General features: G+C 44.2%; 1 protein-coding gene across 1 annotated transcript; it reads left to right on the top strand.

Annotated features, from left to right (window-relative positions):
* Positions 1-689: 689 nt before the first annotated feature.
* Positions 690-12,407, top strand: GEM (GTP binding protein overexpressed in skeletal muscle). The gene is made up of 5 exons (XM_068525547.1): positions 690-805; positions 2,236-2,575; positions 8,848-8,924; positions 9,712-9,916; positions 11,414-12,407. Exons 2-5 carry the CDS (start codon positions 2,245-2,247, stop codon positions 11,689-11,691), a joined length of 891 nt encoding a protein of 296 aa, XP_068381648.1. The 5' UTR covers positions 690-805; positions 2,236-2,244; the 3' UTR covers positions 11,692-12,407.
* The last annotated feature ends 13,853 nt before the right edge of the window (positions 12,408-26,260 follow it).

The raw sequence follows: 26,260 nt of genomic DNA, 5'->3' as shown, positions 1-26,260 counted from the left end.
AGCCTCAGCATCCCGGTCCAGAGCGGGAGCGCCGGCAACATTTAGCACAGTCTGCTTGGATCCTTAATTAGGTTATTTTTCAAGACCTTTTCAAGGTCTTGTCCCCTTTCCTCAACTTCCTCTGGCCCCTTCTCTCTGGGTCCCAGTCAGAGAAGGGAAACAGAGCAGTGTGGGGCTCCCCTCCATCCCTCCTCCAGGGAGAAAGTAAAAGGAGCAGGAAGAGGCTGTTTTCCCTGCAGAAGATGCGGCTAACACAAGCCCTGACCGCTCAAGGTGGCTGCAGCCCCATCCGAAGGGCTATATCTCCACGCGCGCCCGGCTGAGCCCTGTTCTGTTTTCTGGCGAAACTGGGTTTCCAATTCAAACCTGCCTCTTCCTCCATCCTTTATCGGGACAGCTCGCAAGTGTTTTCCTGGGAAGAGCGATTATGTGGCACTTAGCGTATTTTCTCACCTTCCCGTGTCCACCTGGTAAAAATAAAATAAAATAAAACAAAACAAATAAAGGAGCCCGGGATTGAACTGTCGTTATTTTTTAAAAGGGGAGAGTGGGGTCACATGATGGCGAGTAACTGATTTAGTGAAGTGGCTGCAAGTCCGGGTTTGCTGCAGAGCCGGCCCCTCCCGGCGGGGGCGCTGACGTCACGGAAAAGCCCCGGCGCGGGTCGGCCGGGCCGGTATAAACCGCGGGGCCGCGGCGGCTGCGGGCGGCGGGCTCGGGCGGAGGCACAGACGGCGGCGACGCGCGAGCACCCTGCGCTCGGCGGCCCCAGCAGCACAGCGCTCACCGACCCTCGGACGCCCAAGTAAGCCAGGAGGCCCGCGGGGGCCCTCCCGACTTTGGAGAGGGGTTGGGGGGCTGGTTGGGGAAGGGGTGGGCGTTCCCAGCCCGCAGAACTTTCTAAGTTGAGAAAAGAGCCTTCGGAACGTGCTCTCCGCGCTGTGTTTTTCCAGGTCGGGGGCAAAGTTTAAGGTGCAAAGGATGCCATCTGTCATCAGCAGGTTCCTTGCTTCAGTTCAGGAAGAGGGCCACCTCTTCCTACAGGCTGTGGTCAGAGGGCAGCCGTCAGGCTCTGGTTGTTTGAATTCAAGTCGGCCAACGGGGGCGCTGCTTGTGAGATTAAAAAACCCGGCTGATCATCGCGGTCAGGGTCGTGCTTAGGGTCATCGACGGGTTGGGGTGTGGAGCGTGGGGGTGAGCGTGGGAAGGGGAGGGTCTGTGCATTTCTCGCTCTCCAGAGTGGATCTTGCTGATTCAAATAAGAATGCTTCTACTTTATCTCAAGGAGCCTGGGAGTACAGACCTCCGTGCAAGGGGGGCGGGAGGGAGGGGGGGGGAGTCTTGAGAAAGGGAAAGTTGTAGCAAAGTTGTTGAATGTCTTTGGGGAGAGTCTTTGACCTGATTTGCTTCAAAAAGGTGGAAATCTGAGTTGAATTAAAGAACTCTTGAAGCGGACATGGTTTAATCAGAGTGAAGCATTTTCTCTGCGAATTTGACGGGTCTGAACCTGAGGGGGTCAATTTCCCTGCCAGAACGACAAGGCATGGGGCTGGGATGTTTTAAATGTGATATCCGTGGGCAGGAGGGCAGAGCTGAGGCATAAACCTAAAACAAATTCTTTCCCCCCCCTCAAATAATAGCTAATTCAGGCAGTTGGGGAACATCAGGGCAACTTTACTAAACATGGAAGTTCCAATAATCGCTTGTCCAGTCCAGCCAGGGGGAGTGATGTCATTGTCACGTGTTTCCCACTGAGGCCCACTGGATGCTGGTGCAATTAAGAGCCATGTTTAGACAAGAGCAGCTAACCTGGCCAGCTGGTCCCCAGCTGCATTAACTTGTTGCTTTTCAAGCCATCTCTGGAGGCTGTTGGTTCCTTCTGGCTGCCTCTGTGCCAGCTCTGAGTGGGGAATCCCAAGGCTTCTTTGAAGATGGAGGAAGCCCCAGGGCAGTGGGCGATATTAATGGTATTTTTTCCTCTTTGCAAATGACAAGCTGCCCGAGGAGCTGGTAACAGTGTGTGTGTGTGTGTGTGTGTGTGTGTGCGTGTGTGTGTGTGTGTGTGTGTGTGTGTGTTCGGTTGAAAGCCTGTTGACTGCTTCATTGGTGTTCCTTGTGTTAGGGTTACTTGGGTCTCACCGCATTTAATAAAACATCACTGATGCCTGTGTTTAAGCCCCCTGAGCTCTCACTCGTGCTTCCTAATGCTAACACCTGGGCTGCTTTGCTCTCTAGGACCCAACGATGACTCTGAATAATGTCACCATGCGCCAGGGCACTGTGGGCATGCAGCCACAGCAGCAGCGCTGGAGCGTCCCAGCCGATGGCAGGCATCTGATGGTCCAGAAAGAGCCCCACCAGTACAGCCAGCGCAACCGTCACTCTGCTACCCCCGAGGACCACTGCCGCCGGAGCTGGTCCTCCGACTCCACGGACTCAGTCATCTCCTCCGAGTCGGGGAACACCTACTACCGGGTGGTCCTCATAGGGGAGCAGGGGGTGGGCAAGTCCACGCTGGCCAGCATCTTTGCGGGCGTGCACGACAGCATGGATAGTGACTGCGAAATGCTGGGAGGTAGGTGGACCAGCCCCGCGGGCTCCTGTGGTCAGCAGTGGTCCAGCAGAAAGAGCAAGTAGGTGGGTCATTTACCTGCAGAGTCGGGAACTGCGAGTATGCATTCTTGGCTCTGGCTCGGGAGCTGAGTCCCCACAGAAGCGCTGGCATAAGCTCCTGGGACAAGAACATGAAAATGCTCGTAGATAGAACCTGGGCCAGAAAGGCAATTTCTTAGATTCCAGCTCTAAAGGGACTGGGGAGACGGATTATAGAGGGCGGAGCCGGAGGGTCAGGATCCCACCTCTGGCTTTTGCCATTTCTGACCTGGACCTTTCAAGAACTGAGTGTAGACGCAGCCTTTTTCCATGGTGGTACCTAAAACCAAACCGATTTGAAAAACTGTTAGGATGAGTTCGTTAGTTTGTTTATTGCAATATTAGAGGCTTTTGAGGGTATAAAATCATTTAAAATCTGTATTTTAAATAGCACATTTAAACAAAATATTGAAATACAACAATGATGAGACATATACTTGTACAGAGTCTTACAGGTTTTCAGGACAACTTTCCCTGTACAATCTCATTTAAAGTATTTATTATTTAAGCCTTGATTTCCAAAACTCATTTGAGGTGACACAATGTCAGAAATTCACGTAGTCCTCAAATACGTGTAAAGCACAGCACTACATTCTGGGAAGTGAGATGAGGATCCTAATAGTCGATGGTTTTCATACAGCATCTTTCAGCCGTGGCTCCCGTCTTAGACAAAGCCAGGGTCGCTGTGTGTCCCTGTTTGCAGCTGTGGAAATGAAGGAAGAACCTTCCAGTGCTTGTCCCAGTGGCGTGGTCTGTCTGTACGCTCAGTTGCAACTCACAGCTGAATCACAGACTTCCGGAGTAGGAAGATGTCTTAGTGATGACTCGGTTCTGCCCTCTACTTCATGCATAGAAATCCTACTCCTTCCTCACTCCTGTCAGCCGATTTCTACTAAACGTTTATTCTTCCATTGTCCGGAAGTTCACTGCTTCATGAGGCAGCTCCGAACTGGCTTTAAATGATGACTCATTGATGGAACATTGATTTCTCTCCTCACTCCTGAAATCTCAGGGATGAGAGCTAAACCCCATTTCAAGGGAGAAAGAGGGTCAGTATCTCTTTTTATGTAAAGGCCTGTGGGTGAGTGTCACTATAGGAGAAAGGGAGGAGGAACTACTATCTAGAATGTGCATTTGCAGTGGGACACGCACTTTATTGGGAGCCTTATATTTGCTACTGTTTATTTTGGTCCTGACATTATTCCTGTACTCATATGAGTAAACTGAGTCTTAGGGACTTTCCTAGAATCACCCACTGGGACAGCTGGAATTAGAACTCAGGATTTTATAATGTTAGTTTGGTGGTGTTCTCCTTCTGTCATTGATAGGGAACTTGCTATGTGCCAGGCACTGTGCTAAGTACTTCCCACAAGTATTTTGATAATACTTAGGAAAATTGAACCAATTTGGTATTAATATCCCTATTTTACAGGTGAAGAAATGGAAGCTTATGAAGTCAAGTGACTTTCCCAGGGTGAAAAAGCTAGTCCATGGTCTGGACAGGATTCAAAACTAGTTGTGGTTGAACCTAAATCCTGTGTTCTTTCGCTGTATTCAGCAGCCCCTGGATTTAGCATCCAAATGCTGTTACGTACTGTAGCACATCGGGCTGGGTACCGACCACGTGCCTGGCTCCATGCTAGGCTCTGGGGTACCCAGTGATGAACGAGGTACACCATACATACCCTCTTAGGAAGGAGCTAAGTGTCAGTGGCTATAATTCAGAGCAGGATAAAATTATATGAATACCTGAAGAAGTAACAAAAAGTGCTTTGGAGACTGATATAAAGAAGAGACCAACCAAGAGTTTTGGTTTGTTTCTTTAGGAGGGAGGAATTGAAACAGTTGGTGGATAGCAGACTTTCAAAAATGTTTGTCCATTAGAGTGCAGTGGTATCTATCCAGAGGGCGGTATCCCCATAGGCATAGAGTATTAAGAAGATTGACCCATCCCTGAAACTTGGGAAGGCAGGCTTCTGTATCTGGGAAGCTTCTTTGTTTAATAGGGAGAGGGGGCAGTTGGTAGAGAGAATCCTCTCCATACCTCCTCAAAGAGGGAATCTTGGGCAACAAGAAGCTTCTCAGCTGACTCATCCTACCTAACGTGTCCTATTTGAGTAACTAAATTTATACTGTCTAGGGTTACAGCCCTTACGTATAGGTGGCTGTTGGAATCACTAGTTGGCTTTATGTTTCCCAAGGAGAGGGTTTTCCATGGCATTTCACTGCATTGTTCTTTTTTCAGCATTAACCATAAGAAAAAAACTACACAATACTCTCATCATCATTTCTCCAAATAAAGATGGATGTTGTTAAGATTATATTGCAATAATCTTATGCCTCTCTGTGCTCACTTAATGCTGTTCATTCATTCATCCATCCATCCATTCATCCCTAAACACTTACTGAACCTATACCGTGGAGCTTGATGTGACACTATGAGGACATACAAAGAGTCATGAGGCTTCTTCCTTAAAGATGCTTACAGTATATGCAGTAGAGTTCAGATATAAATCGATAGGATGCGATAAGTGTCTTCAAAGACACTTTGTGTCTTTTTTCAAAGACACAAAGACAAGGGCAGCGCTGTGGGAATTCAGAGGAGAAAATAAATATTACTTCTGGCTGTGAAAATCAGAAAAGGGTTCATGGAAGTGGTGGTCTCTCAGCTGGACCCTAAGGACCACTAAGATCTGGAAGCCCTGAGGTAGGTGGAAGGCATTGCACGTGTGCGCAGGGCGTACAGGAGAGAGCACCGGACTCGCAGCCTGATGATGTGAGTTTGGACCCCAGTTTTGACACTGACTTAGCTAGGTGCTCTGGAGACAAGAAACTTACCCTCCTTAAGCTTCCTTCTTAGTAAAATAGGAACAATAACTACTTCAAAGTGTATTAAGAGGATAACAGGTGATAGCATAGTGCCTGGCACATAGTAAGTACTGAGTGCACATTAGTTAGAGCTGATTCTGAATCTGTTGTTTCCTTTCCTTGGGCTTGTCTTCCACAACTGGACCTTTCATTGCTTGAAGCCCTCATCCACTTTGGTCCCTCTTGGCTGGTGCCCTGTGATATGTGCAGAGGAGACGTGAGCCATTAGAGGAGAGGCCAGTATTCCTAAGCAGGAGTTCCTTTAGGATTCCTTGGGATCCTCTGTGCTCTGAAAGCTGAAAGCAGTTGAGAGTTTTGAGGGGAGAGGGATGCTGGAGCCTCAGAACTTTCGAGGGGCTGCCTTAGCCGGTTCCAGAGGGTAAGAGGACTCTTGGGCAGGTTCACGCACAGCACTTGAGCCAGTCTTGAGCAGGATGATCCTCCAAGCACAGTGGGGGTCAAATGCAGACAGACAAATCGAGGTGCGCTAGTCCAGGAAAAACGGCCTCAGACGACAAACTCCATCCCGCACCTCAGGATGATCTCTCTTGCTATGCAGGGTGTGAGTACACACCCCTGGCTTTCATGGAGAGGACCGGAAAAATGATGGCTCCCCAGACCAGGTTACTGAAAAGCCTTATAAGCCAATAGGCCTTAACCCTTTCTCCATACACCTTAGCCCAGGGCAAATTTCAAAGGACTCTTCTAGAATTTTATATTCTTTTATTTCCCCTCTTCTCACCCAGTTAACCCTTGAAAAGGCTGAAAGGTGGGGACTAAGGGAGGAAGAGAAAATAGAGCTTCGGTTGCAAGCAGGTCCTCTCCTGGTTGCAGAAGGCTCTCAAGCAGGATGCTTTGAGTGAGAAATCCTTGGGGCATGTGGCCAGAGGTGATACATAAGCCCAGGTGCAGGGCATATGCACCAAGCAGGGCGGAGGTGTATTGCTTTAGGCTTTTGGGTTTCCAGCACAATGACTTTCAGGCAGAGGTAAGTCCAGTCAGAATGATCCTGTCAGGAACTTTCCAGAACAGCAAAGCAGTTTGGCCTTACTTTTGCAGCTGAATCTTTAGTCCACTTTTTCTCTAGACTTCTTCTGGTACCTCGTAAACCAAGAGAAAGTTTGAGTTTGCTTTTCCCCTTAGCTATTGGGTTACAGTATGTTTCTGTCTGAACTACTAAGGATTCACATGAATCTCTTGTGCCTACTGTTGCGTGGTGAGTGATGAGCTGAGGGCAGAGAAAGTGCTTTTTTGAGTTTTCTGAGTGCAGGGAGCTCTTTCAGAGAAAAGAGAAAAACTCTGAGGTGGTAAGGGGCAGTCAGCTCCCCCGCCCCTCTACTCCCATCTGTGCTGCTCAAGCTTTGATGCTTTGCACCTGGTTGTATAAATTTGCCTGTTGAGGTCATGAGGCCCTACTCTCCAGTAAGCCAAATTAGACATTCCACTGCGATCCCATTCATGATACATATTGTGGATGGCAAACATGATGGGAATAATAGATTTAAAATCCCCCAGTGGGAAACTGTTAACATCATTTAGAAGAATGACACCTAAAGAGATGGGAAAACTGACAGAAAGACAGAGCCATTCCTGGCTAATTTTATTCTCATTTGTCCATATTTTCTTTTCTTTCCCTCTCCTGATTTTAATTCCTAGAGGAAGAAACATTGAACCAGGGGCATTGCTTTTTATAAACCCCTCACTATTATGAAACAGGAAATGTCCTGGTTCCTACAATGCAGGGCTCTTAAGCTAGGATTTACCTATAGTAGGGAACGGCAAGTATGGCAAGAGCCAACTTCCTCCATCTGAAGAAATGATGATAACAGCTAACATTTATTGCATTTCTACTTTGTGCCCAGGCTTAATATATGTAATTGTCACAGCCCTGAGGTGTGGATACTGTTATCAATCCCATTTCACATATGAAGAAACTGAGGCTCAGAGAACTTAAGTAAGCAGTCCTGAGCCAAATAGTTAATAAGAGATGGCACCCATATTTGAATTCAGGTTTGCTTGTGCTCACAAGCCACAATGCTATATTTATCATTTATTCATTCATTTGATAAGTATTTACTGAGCACCTGCAATCTACCAGGCGCTGTCCTGGGTGCTGCGGGAAATAGCAGTAAGCAGCATAGATGCAAGTCTCTGCCTTAACATTCTGGAAGGCGAGAGGGACAGAAAATAATAAAATAAGTAAGTTAAATGGATTCGTGTTAGATGGCAATCAGCACAATGAAGAAAAATGAAACAAGGACGGGAGTAAGGATTATTGGTAGCAGAGAGGCGATGGAATTTTAAATAGATGGTCAGGGAGCACATCCCTCAGAAAGAGATAAGGGAACAAGCCTTTCGATATTTGAGAGAACAGATTCCAGGCAAAAGGAACAGCAAGAAAAATGTCCAAAAACCATTATGAAGATCATAATTCTCAAATGATAAAATTCAAAACAGGAAACCTCATTGTGAAAATAGAGTGGGTATAGGTTCAATTGTGTGGAATTGATGGGAATCTCTCTTGCAAAAATCCCAGCTAACTCAGTTAATCCCCCCTCTGCCCTCTCCCACTGATTTTTCTGGGCTGGAGCTGCTCTGGCCCTTTGTACTGCATTCACCCTTCGCTTGCCCTCAGTCTGGGCTCAAGTGCAGGGAGGAAAGTTTCCATTACTAAGTAGAGCTGGAGACTGCACTTCTGTTCTTCTTAAGATGGAAAAACAAGCCTGTTTATTCCTAGGGAACTGTCTTTTTTTTTAATGAAGAAAACTTCACCAAAGCAGGGATAGTTTCAAGATTTTTTTCTTGCACATCTCAAAAGAGGAGAAATGTCTCTGAGCTGAAAGCTCCTGAAATGGCCAGTGAATGTTCAGTAATCACCCCACTGGAAGGTGCAGTGGGTTTCCATGGAAGGCTTATGAGCTGGGTTTACAGTTCTGCTGGGCAGTTAGTGTTTCTCATGGCACCGTCCATGGATTCTGAGTCAAAAGCAGTAAAGTGAGTTTATTCTCCTAAATGGTTTTACTATATAAAAGGTATAGGAATGATGAAAACAAATGCCTTTCATTTCAAGCATTTAGTGATACATGTTCAGAAGATATAGGTGTTCTGCTTATTACTAAGCAGAATACTGGAGGAATATACGTAGAATGTTGAAAGTGATTAAAAAAATAATTTGCCTGTGTGAATATTTACACAGTTTACTCTGTATATTTACATAATTAATTGCGTATTTAGTAAGTTTATTTTCTGGCATAATTTTCTACACCCCTTTACAGAAAAGTGTTGCCTATTTGCCTGCCTCCAGGATCACTGTTCTTTCTTTTCCAGAAGATACATATGAGCGAACACTGATTGTTGATGGGGAAAGTGCAACAATTATACTCCTGGACATGTGGGAAAATAAGGTATGCAGAGCCTGTAGCTCTCTGGAAATTCCTTCAGGGCCTGCCTTCCAACAGGCTGTTTAGGGCAAGGGTGACACTGCCCTTTTTGATGTTCCAGATGAGGTGGACTCATTTTCTTGATTAAAAGCATTTACTTCTGAAGAATGAAACTGTTCTAAGGAACAAGTCGTTCATAAATGAGCTTTGAATAACAAGCAAGTTGCAGTGATTTGCCCTTAGTTCTATTCAAGAATACAAAGAAGTGTATTTGTTTTAGGGAAAGTGCCAGTAAGTATGGATGATAATTTTAAACTACATAAAACCATATTATATGAAGCTGACACTCTCACTACTAGTTTTCAACATTTGCTTTTTAAAGGTTTGGGGTTTCTGAGCCTATTTGCTAGACCTTCTGTTTATTAAGAACCCTCCTATGCTAACAAAAGGATTCTTAATTTTATCACTTAGGGGCAAAAGAGTTTTATGGAAGCCAGGAAAGACTCATTTTTGGTAGCTTAAATAAAATTGGAAATATTGTTTGGCAGACTCTTTGTATAATTTATCAGCTCAAGCTGTAGGAGGAATCATAAAGTAAAACTTTTTGGCATCAGTGCTGTCTGAGCTAGGAGTCTTTACAGCCACAGACATCTTGTAGGCATGGAAGACTGATGCCTTTTGGAGAGTTGGAATAAGTTTTCTTCCCTTCTCATATCAGCAAGGGTACTTTAAGATAAACACATTGTCTCTTTCAAACTAACACCTCATTTACCAGGCAAATCTGAGCTCATGGGAGATCTCATTTCATCAGGGGGAGAATGAGTGGCTCCAGGACCACTGCATGCAAGTCGGAGATGCCTACCTGATTGTCTACTCCATCACGGACCGAGCCAGCTTTGAGAAGGCATCTGAGCTTCGAATCCAGCTCCGCAGGGCCCGGCAGACAGAGGACATTCCTATAATTCTGGTTGGCAATAAAAGTGACCTGGTGCGGTGCCGGGAAGTGTCTGTATCAGGTGAGAGGAGTGGTGCCAATACCATGGAAACTGTCTCTGGGTCACCTGCATTTTCCTTCCAACAGTTGTTCTTTCCTTCCTCTTTCATGAAGCTGGAACCAGGGACTTATTAAAATGCCACATGGAGTTTTATGCATATTCTCTAAGGTGCCCATGTTCCCAGCAGATCATCTGTTCTACCTGCAGGATTCCAGTCTCCCTATCCCCAAGGCCTTCCCTGGAATTCCTTTAGGGAAGAGGTCATGCTCAGGGGTTTACTGGCAGTCCCCAGCCTTTTCTCCTCATCCTTTCTATTCTCCAGGGAGATCTCAAGAGTCCTGGGAAGGGAAAGTAGCATCTTCAAGCAAGAAGGATGGGAACTTTGATTTAGGGGCACTGTGAGAGTCTCACTGAGATTAAGAATTCTACTCTGGTTGCCTCTAGTTCCTGTAGACCCTAGAAACACCCTCCCAGCCCTTACCCTTTGCTTCCTAAGTTTCAGTTAAGGCATCAGTCTGATGGTGTCACGTATCCTTTGTCGTACTTGGTTCAGCGATAATTCCTATTTGTTGAGTTGGCGCCCAAATGCCTTTGGGGGCCCTTAAAATTTTATTGGCCTAATACAGATTTAGTACAATGGTAGGAAAATAAAATACTGCATTGCCAGGCTCCACCCAGGAGAAAAGAACCCTGTTGAATACTTAACAGACCCAACCAGCTTGGGAATGTCTTACTCTTAGGAAATGACTGTCTACAGTAGTCATTTTTTTCCAAACCAAAACTTGGACACCTGGTCATTGAACACAGTAGAACATTCGAGAATGAGACTTTCAGAAAAGCTTGTTTGGATAGTTTGCCGTAATTGTATTGCACTGTGCGAAATTCTCCAATTTTTTTCAGAATATCTCATCAAAGCTTAAAAAATTTTTTTTCAGAGAGGAAAGTCAAATAGTCAGATTCTTATTTTCAATTCAGGAAACTGACTCAGGAGAAAGAGTAAAGAACATGAACTTGAGAGTGAAGCAGGCCTGGATTCACACCTGCCACTTACAGGCTATGTGAACTGCCTCAAGTTTTTAAAGGACCACCTCTCTCCCCTCCAGTCTCATCACCTATCTGAAAGGGATAATGTATTCTTAAAGACTGTTGTAAACATTAAAAAAATGTTTATAAAGTATTCAACCCAGTTCCTTATGGGAATAATTTAAGGCTAAGGCTTTGACTAATTAATATTACGATATTTGATGAAATTGGACTTTCACACAGTGAATTTGGTGGGCCAGATCTAAAGCCCATCTCTCCTGTTTCCAGGAATCTTCGTGTGAGAGTCTTTCCTTCTATTTAAGCCCTGGGAGGACAGGTATCCCAGTGGCCTCCTGTATCCGTCGCATATATGACTGACTTAGAGTTCCCTCGAGGACCATTTAAAATTAGCACTCATCCAGCTTGGCTTTCTGTGTGTGTAGGGTCATATTCTGCAGCCCCCCTGATTTTCTTCTCCCCTCCTTTCCCCACCAGAAGGGAGAGCGTGTGCCGTGGTGTTCGACTGCAAGTTCATCGAGACCTCCGCAGCTGTCCAGCACAACGTCAAGGAGCTGTTTGAAGGCATCGTGAGGCAGGTCCGCCTCCGGCGGGACAGCAAGGAAAAGAATGAGCGGCGGCTGGCCTACCAGAAGAGGAGGGAGAGCATCCCCAGGAAAGCCAGGCGCTTCTGGGGCAAGATCGTGGCCAAAAACAACAAGAACATGGCCTTCAAGCTCAAGTCCAAATCCTGCCATGACCTCTCTGTGCTCTAGGCACCTGGAGTCAGCCAATGTCCCCCACTGGACATCACTGAAGGCCATTGGGACCCATAATCTATATTAGATTGGATTCTTAAGTATTGTTAGATGTGGCTTCCCCTATTGGTAGCTGGGAACTAACGTGCTAGGCTGATGGGCAACAAAATGCATGAGAAATGAAAGAGCTTTGTGAAGACTCAGTATTTATTTACAGGAAAAGCCTGACCTTTGCTACTTGAACACCCAAGACTCATTAGGGGACATGGTTGGTATTCACATGTGTTTCCTCTCTCCTTTGGCTAGTAGAGAATTGAAGCCTGCAAAATGATGCCTAGACAAGAATTTTTCATTATTCAAATTTTGCCTGGTGTTCTGTTATGTGAATTTGAGGCCAATCAGTGGGTCATAAACAAATATAGGAAAGCCATCAAAGGAATTTTTCAAAGGAGGGAGAACTTCTTTCTCTGTACCTTATATTTGTGGAGCTAGGATTGCAGAACTGGGTTCATCACGATCATCACTGTTATTGCTCCATGAAGCTGTGAGAAGACATGATGGACTTGCTGGAAACTAAAGCTTAGTAAACAATTTTTGTTCAGTGCCCACAGTCAGAGATCCAGAAGTCTATAGAATTGGGAACTGCTACATGTACCACTAATGGGTTCAAAAATTATACCTTTACTACTGTTGTCTTCTAATTTTTTATTTAAAGGAAAATTATTTTAATCAAATTCTATTTAGTCAAACCACGTTTTATGTTGCATTATTTTTAAAATCATAGGGCCATCATAAAAAAATATTTTTAAAATCTAAATTATTGAGAAACTGGAGTGCAAAATACCAAATTTTTAAATATAATCGAAGGTCTGAAGTTTTATAAAACACAAAACATAAATACTGCCAGCATTTTGGGTTGACCCTTTTATGCCACAGCTCTGCTCTATTTATTATTATTTTGCAAAATAACAACCATTTTAACATTTGATAAAGCATATTTATGAACATGTTTCTTAATAAGAAAAATGCCCATTTTATTACCATTTTCTATCTTTTTCAGAATATTCAAGTTTTTACCTATATGTCTTATAATAAAATAAATAAAATCTTTGAAAAGAAAGGCATTCCTAAATGTTTTTCCTCCCGACTCAAGATGATCATGATCATTTTGATGTAGCTTCTAGAGCAAGCACATTATAAAGAAACATACGTATTATTTTATTTCTTCTCTTCATTGGCAAGAGCCCAGTCATTATCTGTTTTAAAGAGTATCCCTGACATCTCTCCTATGACATGTGATTCACAATAATGTAAAGTGATTTTTGGCTGATACAGTTAGGAAGTATTTGAGGTCATGTAAATGCCAAGTTACAGTAAAAGCGAGATTGACCTTTACTTTGGTCTGGCAAATTCCTGACTCAACAGATGGGCTTTGCTTTGCTCCCCAAAGGCTCATGGTCCTAAGCTTGAGTAAAGCATTAGAGGAAATTATAAAGGATTAAGGGGGGAGAAAAAGGAAACTGCTGATTTTCAGCCTGAGCTCTAGCCAGACAAGGCTTTTAACCAAATTCTCCTCCCTGACATTTTTACAGCTGGACATTAACACGTGGCTGCTTTCCAGTGGTGCTGTGTAGCCCTTCTGCTTCAAGGGTGGGACTTCCTGCTGTTCCCCATTCACACCTCTGGCCACCCCCAGCACGCTCTTGCTCTCTCAACTCCCTATCTTTCTGAGTTTGTAATCAGACATACACTAGTAGTGACAATCAAGGGATCTTGCATATTGCCCAAAGTGACACAGTTTTACAAGGTGTCTCTGCTCTGTTTTGTTGGCCCTTTCTCCTCCTTTTTCCAAATTGGGAGCAAAGGTTCCAATCTCTGCACTTTGCATCTTTGAATTGGTCAAGGAAACAGTACAGGGAGGTGATAAGAGTAAAGATTCAGGTTATACGGGCCTGGGATGAATCTTGGCTGTGCCATTTAACACGTGTGTCTTTGGAGTAGTTAAAGTTTAAAGCTTCTTAACTATTAGTTTCTCATCTGCAAATGAGGTTGCTAATAATACCTACCTTGTAAGGTTGTGAGATGGATGTCTTTCAGTCTGCCATACCGTAAAGAGCTCGAGAGATGGCAGTTTTCATTGTCACACATCTTCCATTCTGCATCAGTTAGTTAGTTTTATATGTCTGGAAACTCAAAATCAGGGGCCACTATGTCTTTTCCTTTTCATTTCTTTACTCTCTGCAATACAGTGCTTTGCACATATTGAAGCTTCTTACAGTGTTTCTTCTTGAATTGTTCCTCTCAGTGGCCCCATGAGGTTGACAGAACATTTTATAGCAAACAAGTCCAGGGGGATATTAGTTCAGACGTGAAATGTCTGGGCTAGGACTGGGGTCCAGATGTAACTCATTTGCATCTTCTAGTATCCAAAACCATTTCCTATACACACAGCTCTTTTCATCCTCATGGACCATCCCCACACACACACCACACACACACCCCTCCACACAGCACACACATATAACATACACATACAGCAAACACAGTACACATATATCCCACAGCGCACACACCACATACGTACCTCACACACACCAACACACACACATTCTTTATACTCTTCTCTGTTCTGCCAGATTCAGCTGTCCTCCTCACTTGTCTCAGATCTTCCCAGACAAATGGCCGACAGCTCCCAAGCCTCCTAAGCTCCAGGGCCTGTTGAGGATTGTCACCCCGGAGCTGCCCCAGCTTGAGCCAGGCACACGGTTCTGGCTGCAGTCCAGTCTGAGAGGTGTTTTGGTTCAGAGCTATGGCTCGAGTCAGACAGATCTGGGTTTCAATCTGGTTTCATCACTGTGGATGTGTGACCAGGAGGAACTTGCTTATTCTCTCAACCTCAGTTTTCCCATCTGTGAAGTGGGGATGACAGCATCACCTACTTCACAGTGTTGTGGTGAGAATAACATGAGACCGACAAAAGTTCTCGCCCCAAGAGAACTCCCACTACTTCTCCAACGCAGCATTCTCACCTTCATTCGCCCACACCTCCTTCAGATGTTACTGGGCACCCAGGCACCATCAGGTGCCGGGAATATAATGATGATTAAGACATTATCCTGGTCCTCAGAGTCCTCGAGAATAGTAAATTTGACCGTCCCATACAGCCAAAGAAGGTGGCATTAGAGATAGGAAGAAAATGAACTGTGGGAGGATTATACCTGGAAGGCGTTAGATTTGCTGCCATTAGATAAAATTCAAATGAAAGAAAAATATTACTAAAATGATTGGATTCAGTGTGGAAAAGTAAATTGGGCTATTTTTTAAAATTCCATTTTGGGGAATTAGGAGCATTGGAGAAAAGTTGGATTTTAAGCATCCTACATTTTCGCTCAGTACATGAACTACTCAATACAGGGAACAAGGCAAATAAAATCACTTGGCAAAGTCCATGGAGTGCCTGCTTGTGCAAAGGTGCTGTGGAGAATACACGGTGGGAGAAGGCAGTCTCGCCTTTAAGAAGCTTATGATATAGTTATGACATATTGGTGGGAGGGGGGCATGGTGTGAATGAGGACAACTGCACAAATACCTAGAATATGACATAGAAGATAAGAAGGGGCCACGGAGGCATGTGAAGTAAGGTGGTTGGAGCTTGGACGGGAAAAAGAATTCCTTGCTTGGCTGGTGCAATCCTGGAATGCTTCTTGGAGGAAGTGGCATCGAGCTTCATCTTGAAGACTACTCAAGATTTCCACGGGTAAGATTGGTTAAAAGAAAGAAAAATGGAGAAGTTGGCCTATGTAAAGAAAATAACATGAACAAGGGCAGAGAGGCAGGAAAGAGAAAAATCTGTTGAGAAAAATAAGTCCAATTTGACCAGGAGCTTCCTGGAAGGTGGTTATGTAAATGGTTAAACATGTGAGGCTCGGAGTCAGAAAAATGTAGCTTCACATTCTTACTTGTTAGGTGTAGTGGGTTGAATTGTGCTCCCCCAAAATCCATGTCTGCCTCAAAATGTGACCTTATTTGGAAATAGAGTCTTTGTAGGTGTACTTAGTTAAGGATCTTGAGATGAAATCATTCTGGATTTGTGGTGGGCCCTAAATCCAATGAGTGATGCCTTTATAAGAAAAAAGAGAGGGAGACAGATTTGGACACAGAAGAGACACATAGGGAAGAAGGCCACATGAAGACGAAGGCAGAGATTGGAGTGATGCAATTGCAAGCAAGCAACGCCAAGGAATGTCTGGCACAACCAGAAGCTGCAGGAGGAAGGAAGGATTCTCCCCTAAAGCATTCTGAGGAAGTATGGCTCTGCTGACATCATGATTTTAGATTTTTAGCCTCCAGAACTGCAAGAGAATACATTTCTGTTGTTTTAAGCCACCAAGTTTATGGTAAGATCCGTAACCCTAGGAAATGAAATACACTGGGTTATTTAGGGCAACTTAGCCTCTATAAGCCTCAATTTCTTCATCTGAGAAACAAGGATAATACCCATCTCAAAGGATTATCACAAGGATTAAATGTAAAGCGCGAGAGTGACTAACCAGGAAGATAAGAGGGGAGCAGTCATAGACTACGTCACTTTTCAGGCTGAGAAGTTTGGACTTGGTTCAGAAGGCAATGCAGTTTTTGAATATCGTCAAATAGGGTGTGACAGATGAGTGGCGCCGCTTCAGTACGTGCCTCAGGAGAGCTGACCTGGCAGGAACCAAGAGGCACAAGACCATCCCCTCCCCGCAAGGAGACCGTTGAGGAAACCTCGAGAACACCTGGCCTAGTGTACCGAGTACTGTGCCCTGGGCAGAGGGAAGGAAGCCGTCCAGCAGGAGAAGCATTGATGTGTCCCTTGGATTTACGAGTACACATATCTGTCAGGGTTCAAGGTTTTGTACAAGGGGTGCTCCCAACGCAGTCAGGCCTGATACCTAAATAGCCAGACAGCAATGCAAATGAGAGAGAGAGAAAGATAGCAGAACGGGGCGGGCCCAGGTGTCAGCTGAGGCCCTGGGTTACAAGATTATACCGGAGTAAGGGTGAGGATTCCGACTTTGTGACTGCGAGGAAACAGCCACAATACAAGACACCAGAAACCATCAATAATGGTCCAGTTTAACTCCTGAAGCTCTGAGGAGGTAAATATTAGACACCTGCTTGCCCTGTCACGTGACTAGGGAAAAGGATGGAAACCAAGGACTTGAGGAGCGCCGTTGCACATGCACGTGACTCTGCACGAGTGTGCGTGTGTGTGCATGTACGTGTGCCAGTGCATAAGTGTATGTGTGTATGTGTGTGTGTTGAGGGGCAGAGGTGGGAAGGAGAGGGCTCACAGCTAAGGGAGTAGAGCCCTGCAAGTAGAATAACTTCAAAAGTCAACTAGACTCTCATCTTGCTCCACTTTCCAGTATATTCCCCAAATGCTGCTGCTGTCAGTGGTCTTACTTACTTCAGCATCTATCAAGGAAACTATTTTTTTTTTTTGTGCTTTTTTTGTGATTCTATTTTCTTTGCTGATTAGCTTCTTTTGCTTCCCCATCCCCATGTCAGGTGGGAGGTGGGCCCCCCATCACTCCAGAGTCCAGGCAGCTCTAGCCAAGGGTCAAGGCCACAGAGTCTATATTAGTTCCCTAGGGCGGCCATAACAAAGTACCAAAATTGGGTGGATTAAAACAACAGAAATGTGTTGTTTCCCAGTTCTGGAGCCTGGAAGTCCAAAATCAGGGTGTTGATTTCTGTCTGAAGTCTTTTTTTTTTTTTTTTTTTTAACATCTTTATTGGAGTATAATTGCTTTACAATGGTGTGTTAGTTTCTGCTTTATAACAAAGTGAATCAGTTATACATATACATATGTTCCCATATCTCTTCCCTCTTGCATCTCCCTCCCTCCCACCCTCCCTATCCCACCCCTCTAGGTGGTCACAAAGCACAGAGCTGATCTCCCTGTGCTATGCGGTTGCTAAGGAAACTGAGTATTCATGAGGTGTGTGCCCTTTCAGAAACTCAAGATGATTTGTAACTTAAGTTTGCTGAGATCGTGGTCAAATAAGTGGAAACCAAAGTGAGCCTGCATCTTCTGTGCTGCTGATGTTTTTAACCACTTGATCCGAAGTAGAGAAGCGACCTCGTACTGTCCGGCTTTCGGAAACATGGAAATTCAGGCGGCCTGAGATGTACTCGATCTAGCATCACCCAGAGGCCTCACGGTCGTTGTTTGACTTGCAGAAATCTGGCTGCCTTGTGGGTAATTTGAAACAGTTTTGAAGGGCACTTTCTTGTAGGGTATTTGTAATTTTAGCTACACACACATACACATACACATATACATACCTTCCTACCTATATATGCATGTATATGTACACACACGCACACATTTACAGCAGCCTCATTTGAAGAGAAACCATAATTGTAATACCGATGGCAGATGTTTTAAAATAAATATCTGATGAGGAAACTATAGCCCTCACGTGAATATTGGCAAAAGGTACCTTATCAGGACTACCACAGACACAAAGACACAAAGCATGTTGTGAATATCAGAAAATGGGCAAGGCAAAGAGCTGTGAGGAGTGCAATTCGATAGTCGGTTAGCTTTTATTTGATTAAAAAACACAGTCAGATATGCTTGAAAGCAGTACTTTCTTTTTTGGTAAGCATCAGGCTGGACAAGGCAATGAAGTAGAAGTGGAAATCCTATTAAAAAAAAATCCAAAGGAAATTGCCTGTGATTCATCTATTTGATTGTAAGATAGAGCCGGCGGCTGGCCATAATGTGTTCCAATATTTGGAAACAGCGTTGTGAGGAACTTGGATTATTTGGGGAATGATTGGGCAAAAGGAATTCTGAGCTGAGGTGGAAAAAATAAGTGAAAACAGGACCTCCAGAGGTCTTTCAGACAAGACCTGCCACACTGTGAATGTGCCACCTGGGGAAGCAGGCCGGTGGCTGGGTGGTCTCCCCACGTGCACTTTCACCCAGCATTGCAGGAGGGCACATTTTAACTGTCCGGCATGCATTATTGGAGACATGGCCAAGACGATGTTGTCCATAAGGATGGTGGTAGCTAATTGTTATGACTTTGCTAACAACATTTGTTAATGCAGCACAGAGTGCTGGATGGTGAACCCCAGTCAACAACGGACCACAAGACGAAGTGAAATAGAGAAGTTTATTACTCACAGGTCCTGGAGGAAGAACAGCGTGCCTTGAGGGGCCACACAGGGAGGTCCAGGCAAGGTGCAGACAGAGTGGCAGGACCTGCACACACGCCTTTATTAAGATCCCAGGATGGAGGGCTTTGGGGTTCTTGGGGCAAGGCTGGATGGGTCAATTCAAACAAAAGAGCGGGGGTTTTGGTAAGCTCCGCGGCGGTCTTATCTAAAGGGTGCGGGGAGACTGTGCTCACAGGGCTACTGGGAAAGCCACATCAGGGACTTACATTTGCTTATGACTCCGTGGGCTATTATTTAGGGCATGCACTTGCATGAGGGGGTTCGTGTCCGTTTAAGGCCTCCCACAGGTCACTTGGTCAAATAAAATGGATGCAGAGGCAGCAATACCCTGGAGTAGAGTAGCTTAGCCAAACTCTGGACACGAATGTTTACCGAGCTCTCTTGATCCCACGGTAGTACACGCAGACCTTTTGTCTCCAAAAGATGACTCCAGGTTAGAGCTTGAGATGGCCTCAGATGGCAGAGGGCCTCCTTTTTGCACAGAGAGAAATTGAGACCCCGACAAATGCGATTTGCTCAGTGACCCAGTTGGGCCAGAACTCAGGGTTCCTGATGCCAATTCAATGCTCTTTCCACAAGAGTAACTGCCCTGCCACCTTAGTTAAAAGACTTAGATACAGGTCTTGGCTTTGCTAATTATTAGGGAGCCTCAAAATCCTCATACATAAAATAAGAAAAATGATACCAACCTCAGTGTTTTTAAGATGATGGAATGAGATAAGTAAGAGTGCTTTGCAATCTCTAAAAGGTCTTAAAATCTCGACAGGCTTATTAAAGTGCTTCGCACGTATGAGGTGGCCTTAGGGCTTGTTTGCCCATCAATGGCTTCAACAGTGTTTGAAGGAGAATCACTGGTGTCAGTCTGACTGGCACATGGAGAAGATCTTCCAGAGTAGGTGGGTCTCTCAGTGCCCACCCGCAGCGGATTGCTCCCCCCCGGGTGTAGACACTCACCTACTTTGCTGACATATTGGACTGGCCTTGATCACTCTCCCTTGGAATGTCTCAAGCCAGTTAAAAAACATTAGCAGTTGGGGAAATGCCAAGGCTGTCTCTTCTGGCAGCAAAAGGAGAGAACTTGTAATTTGATTTTCTTTATTGTGTCTTTGAGAGTCTCTGTACAGACTGGGCAATGAGAAATGCTATTTTAGGTGTGGAAGATGAGGACGATTGACTCGTAAAAAAAGTCAGATTGATAGTGACCTTGTCCATTTACCCGCTTTTAGGTGGAACAGTGTTCCACCCAACGGATAATTGAGACCCTCGGGTTTCATAGGTGCTTCGGGTTATAACTGTGAGTATAGGAAAGAAGACAGAAGTGGACACATGGAATCCACCCCCTTTATGACTGAGAAGGAAGATGCAGACCGTGCAGCCATGTGAGCGGGTGGCTGAAAAGATGAGATGAACCGAGAGGAGGCTGAGCTCTGAGTCCATCTGCCTGGGTTTGAATCCTGGCTCCACCTGTTCCCAGCTCGGTAACTTGGGCAAGTAACAATCTTTCTCAGGTGCAGTTTTGTCATCTGAAGGAAGAAAATGAGTAAATGAATTAAGCTTATCTACTTCTTAGGTTTTTGCAGGGAATAGTGGGAAAGCGCATAAAAAGTGCAGCCCCTGGCCCATGATGAAAGCTTTCCGCGACGTTTAATTATTTTCTTTATTCAAACAAAAACCAAGAGCCTTCAGAGACTAATCTTAGGAGGGAAGCCTGGAAGAAGGGAGGGGCTGTCTAACAAGAGACCGTCCTACTCTGTTACTGTAAATTCTCATTTTCCCATTGGGCAGTCAATACCATTCTGATGGGTAATCCAGCCTGAATGCCCTGGCCAAAAGGTGGACAAAACTCTCTGCCAAAAGAGTTCCCCTTAGCAGCTGAGAACAGGCTAAAAATTTCAAAAAGCCTTTAGTAAGTTCTGAGGTTGCTAAGTAGCCTGTGTTCTGCATGTAAACAGAGGCGGAGGGAATTAACTCCCAGTCCCTGAGGATGTATGTTGGGGGCATATTGTCTCAGCCCTCTTGCCTGGATTTCTTGTTTCCAAGCTTCCAAGCCTGCCTCCAAAAGAGGATTCCCTAAGTTCCCCCACTCAGGAACTACCGCCTAGATATCTTGACATCAAGCTCCAGAGAAGCAGATGCTTGCTCTGCTCCCTGCTGTTTAGTGTTTTCCCTCTTAATCCTAGTTTACTGAGTGAGATACAGGCATCTTCCCTCCCTAGATGCCTGGCCCGATGTGTCTCTTCCTCATGTTAGGTGAGATCCTTGCCCTACTGCAATGTGGGGTTTTATCCTTGAAGGTCCAGCCTCCACGCCACATGCCAACGTTTCCCATAGTGTGATCTCTGGTCCCTTGCACTCTGGTATTCAAGTGAGTTATGGTGAAAAGGGAGAATTCCACGGTCAAATATATTCAGGGAAAATTAAGCTATAGAAAGTAAAATAAGCTTCTTTTAAAAAAATTGTAGTAAAATATACAGAACAAACATTTACCATTCTATCCATTTTTAAGTGTAGATTTCAGTAGCATTAAGCACATTCACATTATAGTGTAACCATCACGGCTATTCATCTCCAGAACTTTTTTATCTTCCCCAACTATCCATTAAACACTAACATCCATTCCCCTTCCCCCAAGCTCCTGGCAACCACCATTCTGCTTTCTGTCTCTATGAATTTGATTATTCCAGGTGCCTCAGATAAGTGGAATCATACAATATTTGTCCTTTTGTGACTGGCTTGTTTCACTTAGCATAAGGTTTTCAGGATTCATTCACACTGTAGCATGTGTCAGACTCACATTCCTTTTTAAGGCTGAATAATATTCCATTGAATGTATCCACAAATGTATTCCACATTTTTTTTATCTGTTCATCTATCAAGAGACACTTGGATTGCTTGTACCTTTTTATTATTATGAAAAATACCGTCATGAACATGGGTGTACAAATATCTGTTAGAGTCTCTGTTTTCAATTCTTTTGAGAATATACCCAGAAATGGAATTGCTCGATCTTTTAGGATTTCTATTTTTAATTTTTTGAGAAATCTCTATACCATTTTCCACAGTGGCTGCGCCATTTTACATTCCCACCAGCAATGAATGTACAAGGGTTCTGATTTCTCCACATTCTTCCCAACACTTCCTATATTCTGTTTTGGTTTTTTTTTTTGATAACAGTCATCCTACTGGATATGAAGCAATATCTCAATGTGGTTTTGATTTGCATTTCCCTAATGATTAGTGATGTTGAGTGTCTTTTCATGTGCTTATTGGCCACTTATATACTGTCTTTGGAGGAATGTCTATTCAAGTCCTTTGCTGATTTTTTAATCGGGTTTTTTTTGTTGTTGTTGAGCTGTGGGAGTTCTTTATATATTCTGGATATTAATCCCTCGTTAGACATATGATTTGCAAATATTTTCTCCCATTCCGTGGGTTGTCTTTTTACTTTGCTTATAGTGTCCTTTGATGCACAAACATTTTAAATTTTGATGAAGTCCAATTTACCTATTTTTTCTTTTATTGCCTGTGCTTTTGTTGTCATATCCAAGAAATTGTTACCAAGCCAGTTTCATTTGCCTGACATGCAGCAAGCCAAATGCTGAAATAGAGAGGTTTGCAGCAGAGAAAGGGTTTATTCACAAGGCAGCCAAGTGAGGAGATGGGAGAACAAGTCTCAAATCCACCTCCCCAAAGGTGAGGGCCTTGGGATATTTATGGGGTAAGGAAGTGAGGTGGTCTGAGGAATGGGGAAAGATGATTGGAGGCAAGAAAAAGGTAAAGTAACTGGTGTTCTGTGGCGTATCTGAGTTACATGCTTCTTCATGGGATGCACGTTCAGGAAATGGCAGCATTAGCATGATCTAAGGGTAGAGTTTGGGGCCCTCTAACATCAAAAGTCATCCATCAAACACTCGTGCAGTCCCAGCTGGATGGTTGGTCATCAAAATTGGTTTGATCTGGGCAAGACTAGCTCTGTGTTCCTGAAAAACAACTTCAACAACTGTTACTGTTGAGAACCATACATCAGAGGTGTCATCTATAGGGGACAGTTAAAGGAGTCTTGTGATATATTGTCTAAGCTCCATGAAGCTTGGAGGGTATGCAATATGCAAGAACAATTAAGGTGAGCTTGATCAGTGAAGGCAGGTTACAGGATATTATTTATTAAGCAAGTTATGGTTTAAGAGATCTAACTGATGACTGCCTTTGTTTTCAAAATCCTTGCGGAATCCAATGTTATGAAACTTTTCTTCTATGTTTTCTTCTAAGAGTTTTATAGTTTTAACTCTTATGTTTGGGTCTTTGATCTATTTTGAGTTAATTTTTGTATGTGGTGTAAGGTAAGGGTACAACTTCATTATATATATATTTTTTGCATGTGGGAAATAGGCTTCTTGCATCATCTAGAATTCATTGGTTACAAGCAACTGAAACTGAAATAGGCTGATTATTGGTATAATTCTAGATTGTTCATAGGAATTAAGGGAAGCTCTGAATGGTAAAATCTCTGGAAGTACAGAATATGGCAATGATTTAGGAATCTTAGTAACAGGAACTCACAGACTGTTTCTAGTGATGCTGTGATCTGAGAGACTTAGCTCCAAAAATCTTGTGTGTATCGTATTTGGCTGGGAGGCCTGTAAGTGGAAGTGTGTGTGTGTGTGTGTGTGTGTGTGTGTGTATTGAGGATGAGGCAGCATTGTTACCGAATTATCTCAACAAACAAGCCCAGATAAAATGCAGGGTTTGGGTAGGTGGAAGGGAGGGAGGGAGTGATTCCCCAAAGGAAAACCAGAATGTGGTTACAAAAGGACGCGGGAAGGGGTACTGGCTAGGCCAAACAATAAATACTTGCTACTTTTCCTCACTGAAAACTTTCTCAGAAGTTGACTGATAATGAATACATTGTGAATCTCAAGTAGGCAGGAATAGGATAGGGAATGTTTCCCATATCTATTTGTCTAAGATACTCTTAAGTGCATCTTACAGGATTGATGTTCCCTAGAACATGCTTTGGGAAATGCTCTCATATGCTAGTAAAAAGAGCTCTGTACTTGTACAATAGCAAGTTCAATCCAGGTTGACTCTTTTCTTCAGTGTGTAAATTAGACACAGCTTACATAAAGAGCAAGGACACATTCATGTTACATACATCCAAGCACTGAGCTGAAGTGGGTCTGGACTTCCCAAGTTCGTGCTGGGAAGCTAGGGGTCAGATTCAAGTAACCCTCTTTCATAAACTCACAGATTTAATGATGACTTCACATAAGCCAAGCAGAAAAACAGTTCACAAAATTTTTTGGTGTACATATTATCTATGTGATGGGAATACGTTTCTCTGTGACACTGAGATGTGAGAAATGATACGTTTCTTTATTTTTTAAAAGAAAATTAAATCTTAGTTCAGCACTTTCTCAGCAGGGCTGGTCTTTTTTGGGAGACCACCACTACTTTGGCTTATTCATGATACTATGGGACTTATTCAAGGCCCAAACAGCTGGTCTCTAGGGAATGGTTATCTTAATCACTGTTCTGCTTTCTGATACACAGTACCTCCACTACGTGTTGATCCCCCATGTATTGGGCACTGACACTCTAGGTGGGCTTCTGAGATGCCCCGCCCCCCACAGTTCTCTTCACCCCTGACCTCATACTCGGCATGGGGCTCTCAGTGTGGCTTCCCAAATCTCTTAGCATTGGCTTCTGCAGGCACCCATGAAGACAAACCCAAACTCAAGTCCTCTTGTGTGTGGAGTGGCACAGTGGAATGCTGGGGTAGACCTTCAGAAGACCCCTCCCCTCCCCAGGATCTGGGATTCCAATCCCATTTGACATTGAGTCATTTCTCTTTCTTACTTCAAAGCGTCAACACCTCCATCTCCTCTTCCTCTGGCACTTAGTGATCCAGCACTTGGGGTAAGGGGAGTGCAGCCCAGTAATCAAACTTCAGTCTCCTGGGACTTTTGAAGATCCCAGGGCTCTGTCCCCAGAAGTTCTGATTCAGTTCCAGAGGAGTGGGACCCAGAATAAGCTCCCGGGAGAGTCTGATTCAGCAGGTCTTCTGACCATACTTTATGGGCACTGGCCTAGATCTGGGGACAAAAGCCTGACAAGTCTCCTGGCGGTGGAAAGAGCTCAGTCTTTTGAGATGCCATAGCTAGCCTCCTAGCTTCCAAAAATGGACAGCATGCTTCTAAAGTAGCAACATATAACAAATATGGTTCAATTTCCATATCCTCATTAAATTTGCCATGACTCACCTCTGTAGAGCTGTATTTTGGAAATCCCTGTGAACAGAGAGAAGAGACTCTCGCTATTGCGGCCTGCAAGGTCCTGGCAGGACCTTGGCCAGGTGCCTGGTTTGCTAACTCTTGGTGTCTGAGAGGCTGTGGGCTTGAAGTGATAGGAAGCAGATCAATGTGGGGGATGGACAGGCGCCTGTGTTCACGGGCATGGCTTGTCTTCCCCAGGGCACAGTTGTAAATCCGTCATTGATTTGGGGATCTTTTGTGACTTTCAGAATGGTCAGAATGGGTGCCTTTTTATTGCTGCCAGCGCCCCTTCTTCCTGCTTCTCCAAATTCCATGCAGGCATCCGTATTTCTATTGTTTCACAAATCCTGGTGTTTGAGAAATGAATGGCTGTCCACCAGGACTGCAGCAACCCCCTCAGCTCAAGGAAGGAGGGAATGATGGTTTTTTTTGGTGTTGTTTGTTTTTTGTTTTTTGCATTAGTAGTTCTGTATTTGTTTTCTTTTTTTAAAATTAGTTATCTATTTTATACATATTAGAGTATACATGTCAATCCCAATCTCCCAATTCATCCCACCCCCCCCCCACTTTCTTCCCTTGGTGTCCATACATTTGTTCTCTACATCTGTGTCTCTATTTCTGCCTTGCAAATCAGTTCATCTGTACCATCTTTGTAGATTCCACATGTATGTGTTAATATACGATATTTGTTTTTCTCTTTCTGACTTACTTCACTCTGTATGACAGTCTGTAGGTCCATCCACATCTCTACAAATGACCCAACTTCATTCCTTTTTATGGCTGAGTAATATTCCATTGTATATATGTACCACACCTTCTTTATCCATTCGTCTGTCGATGGACATTTAGGTTGCTTCCATGACCTGGCTATTGTAAACAGTGCTGCAGTGAACATTGGGGTGCATGTGTCTTTTTGAGTTATGGTTTTCTCTGGGTATATGTCCAGTAGTGGGATTGCTGGGTCATATAGTAATTCTATTTTTAGTTTTTTAAGGAACCTCTATACTGTTCTCCATAGTGGCTGTATCAATTTACATTCCCACCAACAGTGCAAGAGGGTTCCCTTTTCTCCACACCCTCT

This window comes from Eschrichtius robustus, chromosome 17, assembly GCF_028021215.1.
Source record: "Eschrichtius robustus isolate mEscRob2 chromosome 17, mEscRob2.pri, whole genome shotgun sequence".
Lineage (NCBI taxonomy): Eukaryota > Metazoa > Chordata > Mammalia > Artiodactyla > Eschrichtiidae > Eschrichtius > Eschrichtius robustus.
The sequence above is the reverse complement of the archived record's forward strand: the minus strand, read 5'-3'. Positions and strand labels throughout refer to the sequence as shown.